This window comes from Ursus maritimus, unplaced genomic scaffold (genome assembly GCF_017311325.1).
Source record: "Ursus maritimus isolate PB19 unplaced genomic scaffold, ASM1731132v1 scaffold_23, whole genome shotgun sequence".
Taxonomy (NCBI): domain Eukaryota; kingdom Metazoa; phylum Chordata; class Mammalia; order Carnivora; family Ursidae; genus Ursus; species Ursus maritimus.
The window spans coordinates 37,454,441-37,460,364 of record NW_024424786.1 but is presented as its reverse complement, the minus strand read 5'-3'; the positions used below and the strand labels follow the sequence as shown (position 1 = coordinate 37,460,364).

Genomic DNA, 5,924 nt, shown 5'->3' with positions numbered 1-5,924 from the left:
CTAGGACTGGTAAGGGAGCCCAAGGGAACCTTGCATAATCAGGACTTCAAGGGAGCCATCCGTAGAGGGGAGCCCGCCCCACCTGCACCCCCTGTCCCCACCAAGCCATAATGAGCGAGCAAGTTCATTCCTGGCCCAGCAGACGCAGCTGTTCCTGTGGTCATCTCAACCATCCTCCAGGGCCTGCCTAGGAGGACTCATCTGCAAATCAGCCTATTATTCCCGCCTTGCCTCTCGGGGCAGGTAAAATGTCACAAAGTGCTCAATAAATGCTGCTTGCTTCTATTCCAGACAGTTCCTGGTGCTCAGCATTGGCTGGTGAGTGACCGCAGGGCCAGAAGGAGGCAGCGCTGGGGAGAGGGAGGCAGGGACTGAGGGTAACTGGAGGAACAGAGTACCCAGCAGGAGCCCAGGCCCAGAGAGGGTGGGACCCATCAGCTGGCCAGATGGCCAGGCCTACCTGCTGCGGGACTTCTGACCCCCCATGGGCTCATACAGCCCCGGCACCCGCCCCTTTTGCAGAGGAAGGGAGGAAGGCCCAAGGGGTGGTGAGTGGGAACCCAGCATCGGTGAGGCTTCCCCAGACTTGGGTGAGAGGGGTGGGGGGAGGACAACCTCCCTCCCACCGTCCTCCCGACGGAGGTGGGCAGGGCTATCCACAGGGCCTGAGTGGGGATGGGAGGCACAGCTCTGCTCCAGCCCTTCCCAGAGTTGCCCCTCCTGAGAGCCCTTCCCCACACATTCTGACTGTGTGACCTTGGGCAAGTCACAGAACCTCTCTGGCCCCAGGTTGCTTCTGCTCCGCTAATTGGGCAGGATAGTTTGCAAACTCAGTGAGACCGAGTTTCTGAGGAAGACCCTTGGAAAACCAGAAAGCGAAGGTGGAGGCCAGAGTCCTCAGCTAGCAGGCCGGGATTCTGTCCCCACAGCCTGAGTCACCTTAAGCGGGTCTTTGCCTTTTGGAGCCTCTTCTGTTCCGAGAGGCTGGGGGAGCCAGGCACTGTTCTATCACCTTCCCCCAAAATCCACCAGGTGGGGTCCCTCCAGACTCAGGGCTGAGAAGGTGGGCAGCGTAGGGAATTGGAGGGTCAAGGTCAGGTCAAAGCTTGGCTGGCTCAGTGCCTGGGCCCCTCCGCTGGCACCCTGGGACTGGCTAGAGGAACAGCGCCACCTGCTGCGTGGAGGGAGCGGGCCTGCCCGGCGCTGACAGGTGCCCAACAAACCTGCCGCTCACCCCAAGTCCCGCAGCCGTCCCCCAGGCCTCACTGTCCTGGAGCCTGCATGCGCTGGGGTCCCTGGGGTGGCCTGGCCAGCTATTTTGTACCCTCCTGAAAAGGCACTCAGCAAAGGTTTCCAGTGGCCCTCGCAGTTCAGTGCTACCCCACTGGGGGGCTTTAGCGGAGTCCTTCCCCCTCTGCTGTAGTTCCAAGTATTGGGGGGGAAGGGGTGGGAACTGTCAGACCAGTCTGGTACCTCACAAGCTGGCTCTGTGGTCTTGGGAAGCTTACTTACCCTCTCTGTGCCCCAGACCCCGCAGGGAGGAGAAAGGGACTGACAAGTCCCATCTTTTAAGGCCCTGATGAGGACATGAACACGGATGCCCCCCCCACCCCTGCTGTTCATCTGTCACAGGGGCAGGGCTCAACAAGGGACTGCCCCCATTGGTGTGGGGCTCTGAGGGTCTTCTCATCCCTCACTGTGGCTCAGAGTGTGGTCCTAGCCCAGGGCATCGACAGCAGCGCCAGCCAGTCTCCGAGGGCCCCTCCCACACCTGGCCTCAGTAGCAGGCCCCCAGGCCCTCCCACCAGCTGGGAAGAGAGGTCACTCAAGGCGGCCAGCGTGGTTCTACGTCCAGTTTATACACAGCTCTATACAATATACAGAAACCTTTATATACAGATATATTTATAGAATAAGCTATATTAATTTGTCTCTCCTTTTTACAGCAATATTAGTTTGGATCTTTCATACAGGAAGTACAAAAAGTCACGGGAGAATGGCACGGACTGTGCCTGAGTGTCTGTGGGGCCCAGCTGCTCGCTACCGATTGCATATGGAGGTCGCCCAGGCCCCTGGGAGAACGGGCCAGCTCACGGCTGGGAGTTTGTGCTGCGGTCTGGGGGATAGAGTGGGGGTGGGTCTGAGCCTAGCTGGGCTGAGGGGGGTGGCTCAGACCCCCCCAAGTGTGGTGTGGGGAGGAAGGGAGAGATGCTCAGCAGGCCCATTCCTGCAGGGGTGTGGCGGGGAGGGGGCAGGAAGGGGCGGGCTGACCCTGGGGCATCTAGGGCTGAGTCCGAGCCTGCCCCAGCCCCAAGTCTGTAACCCTGTGTGGCTGCAGCCTTGGGGGTGGGGAGTCTGTCCCTGATGGCTCAGTCCTGGGCATGGGTGGGTACCACACCCCCTCAGAGGTCCCAGGGCCCACCCTGGCGGAGGCGGAATTAAAAGGCCAGACACCAAGTCTTTCCCTGCAATTGGCTGAGGTGCTTGTTGGAACTTTACTCTGATTTACGATTTGTTTTTTTTTTAAACTCTAAGAGCCACTGATTCCATCTTGCTTCTGCTGGGTCCAGGCTCTGCCAGCCGTGGGCCCCTCAGCAGGGGCGTCCTGGAGTCTTGCGAGGAGCGGGTGTCAGAGAGGGAGGGAGGCCCAGCTCCCCGGTCTCTGTCTCCATCTGTCAGGGGGGGCAGGGGTCCCAGAGCAGCATCCAGCCCAGTCCCAGCTGTGTGGGCCGGAGGTCAGGACACAGGCCCCAGATACCAGTGATCATGAGATTGGGGGGGGGGTGTCTTGGTCAGGGGAGTCTAGGAGCCCCGGAGAGGCCGTGGCGGGGGGGGGCCAGCATGGGGGAGTCTGCCTCCGAGGAGACGAAGGCACAAGCGGGCGGTCAGTGCCTGGGCACACACCAGTTTTCCAAACCCCGGGGTCAGAACAGCAGGTAGGACAAGGGGGATGGTAACGTCTGGAACTGAGCTCTTCCTATGCCCCTCCCGCAGGCCTCCATCCTAGTCTGTTCTGGGCGGGCTGGGAGGGGCAGCAAGCAGGAGGGGCAGGTAGGGCGGGGTGGGTGCCTCCGCAGCCCTGTCCTGGGGAGCGGCACACACTCATGCACATGCACACACGCCCCCCCCCAGGCCAGCATGCACAACCTCCCCACCCGGCTGCAGGGATGGGCGGCGCTCTCCAGCTCCCCCTTGCGTCCCCCACCCGGCAGGGAAGGAACCCTTCCGGCGTGGGCTGGGGAGGCCTCCAACTAAACGGGGATAGCCCCAGAGCCCCTGGCCCTCCTGCTCCCCCTTTAGCTGGGTCCCCCAATACCCCACGCTTGGTTCCACTTCCTGCCCACAGGACATTGCGGGTGGGAGGGAAGAGAAGCCCGCTGCCAGGAGAGCGCTCAGGCCAGTGAGGAGGGGGAACTGAGGGGAGCGGAGGCATGTTTGGTTTCAGATCCCAGGGCCCCCGAGAGGCTGCCCAGGTGTGCGACCGAGGTGATATAAAGGGGTTACGTGGGGCCCTCAAAGGAAGGGGGGTTTGGGGGTCCTCCTTCCCAGGGCACTGACTGCAGCCAGGGGTGGTCACATCCGTGCCTTCTGCCCTTCAAGTGGCCAGGATCCCTGGGGGTAGAAGGCAAGCCAGGAAGAAACAGGCAGATGCGGCAGGCCAGGGTGCCCAGGACCCACTGCCAAGGGATCGGCATGAGGGACACCAAGCAGAGAAGGGGTAGTCTTGACCCCACCCTCCTCCAGGCCCGTCCAGGCCCCCTCTAGGCCCGTGGCTGCCTTGGGCTCTGTGGAGATGGGCCCCCTCCTCTCCCTGCTCCGAACACATGATGCGGCTGGGGAGGGGGGCTTGGAAGCCCAGGAAACGTCCCGAGCCCAGCCCAGTGGCATCTGTAAACACACACAGTGCTGTGGGCCACCTTGGTGTGGGGTCACCCCAGGGGGCTGGCCACTAGGCACCAGATCTGGGGGGTGGCCAGGGCAGATGGCAGCCTGGACCACAGATGTGAGTATGTGGGGAGAGGGCTGCTCTCCATCTCGGCCCTGGGAGAGCAGCCAGACGGCTGTGCTGGGGAGTCGGCATGCCCACTGCCCATCCTGCGGGGGACAGTCAGGCTGAGAGGGCGCAGTGCTGCCCTGCCCACCTGGCAGGCTGCCCCAGGCTCCTCCCTGCTTCACACCCCTCCCCCATCTAGAGGACCTAGATCCCGGCCACCCGGCCACCCGGTGGTCCTAAGCTGAGGTAGGGCTGCGGACCCCCAGCTCAGCAGCAGTGCCCCATGCCTGAGGCTGAACTGGCCCCTCGGTGGGGGCCTCTCCTCAAAGCGGCCTGGCCCTGGGGGCAGCCACCAGGAGCCCGAGGGGCCACCTGCTCCAGCCTGGGCCTCAGCCGGCAGCCACTCCTGGGGTGCTAGCGCGCCGAGATGACCAGGTCGTCCTGCTTGGCCGGGCTGGCCCCATGGCCGGTGGGGGTAGAAGTCCGGATCTTGTCCACTGCCAGGCACTCCTGGCTGCCGAGACCCGTGGGTGTCAGGTCCATGAGCTCGCCCGAGGAGCTGAGCGGGAAGGAGGGCGAGAGCGAGATCCCCGAGGAGGGGTCAGCTGAGCCGGCGAAGAGCCTTGGGGGCTTGGGCACCAGGTTGGGCTCAAACTGGGCGCGCAGCAGGATCTCTTGCTGGCTGGGGGACTTGGGGCCCTCGGCATAGTCGCTGGTGGGGCTCTCGGGCACCACCATGCAGTAGAGGTCCTGGAAGGAGCTGCTCTTACTGTCGAGGTTGAAGAGGCTGTCGATGAACTCGGCGAACTCCAGCACCTGAGGGCTGGGCGAGTCCCCCAGGCGCCCGTTGTGCAGGGCCAGCTCTCCCCCTGGGGCCGCCCCGCCGCCGCCGCCACCCCCCTCCTCCTCGTCCTCGTTGGCCGTGGCACTGGGGGGCCGCTCGGGGGTGACGCCCCCGCTGCCCAGGGCCGCCTCCAGGGGCTGCGTGTCCTGGGAGTGCTTGGACAGGCTGTCGGCCGCCAGCAGCTCGGTGCGCGAGCTCAGGGACGGGTTCTCCTCGGGAATGGCGGGGTCGATGTAGAAGAGGTGGCCCTCGTCCCGCTCCAGCACGGCGTGGAGGCTGGGCGAGCCGCGGATGCTGCGGAAGCCTGACGAGCGCCGGGAGTCGAAGCTGTACAGGGACTCGGTGTCCGACAGGCTCTCCATAGTGGCCAGCGGCGCCCGCCGGGCCTGCAGCTCCGCCGCCAGCCGCTCCTGGGTGGACAGCAGCAGCAGCTCCACGGGGTCCTGGCGGGCCGCTGTGGCCGCCGCCACCGGCGACAGCAGCCGCCCCTCCGAAAAGCCCTCCAGGCTCATCTCAGACTGGGACTTGCTCCTACAGAGGGCAGGGCAGGGGGGCGCCAGACTCAGGAGGGGCAGAGACTCTGGGGTGGGTCCCTCCCGCTCCTGGGGTGCAGGGAACTTGGGGAAGGGAGGAAGGGAGAGGTAATTTAGCGGGTTGTTCAACAAGGTGAGGCAGGGGCCCTCATTTTTAAAAAACAAGTCACAAGACCCCAAGCTAGAAGGCAAAAGGGCTGATGCTGTGGGGGGGGCACTGAAGGCCTAAGGCCCCGCTGGGAGCCCTAGGGTGCCCGGAGCGCTGCTGGGGCACTTGGCACCCACGGGAGCCTGGGACCCAGAGAGATGGACTGCCCCAGGTCACTCATGAGGCAATGGTGGGAAGGGAGAGAGGAGACGGGGGAGGGAGAAAGGGAGAGAGCACTGCCCAGAGCTGCCCCCACTGGTTCTCTCGCACCCTCAGGACCAGCTTCGCTGCCTCTCCTGGGACCACTTCCTTCCTCCCACTGTGGTTCCTCCCACCTCTGCCATGGGTTAGAGCCCCCTCTGCTGGACCGACGGGGGAGTGGCAGGGGCGGGGCGGGGGGGGGGG

The 5,924-nt window shown here is 64.3% G+C and overlaps 1 protein-coding gene across 1 annotated transcript in view; it reads right to left on the bottom strand.

Annotated features, from left to right (window-relative positions):
* Positions 1-1,839: 1,839 nt before the first annotated feature.
* Positions 1,840-5,924, bottom strand: part of DAGLA (diacylglycerol lipase alpha) — a 31,073-nt gene continuing 26,988 nt past the window's right edge. The window contains exon 20 of the mRNA XM_040639201.1: positions 1,840-5,369. Within this exon, the coding sequence (XP_040495135.1) occupies positions 4,409-5,369 (961 nt within the window). The 3' untranslated portion in view covers positions 1,840-4,408. The remainder of the gene's footprint in view (positions 5,370-5,924) is intronic.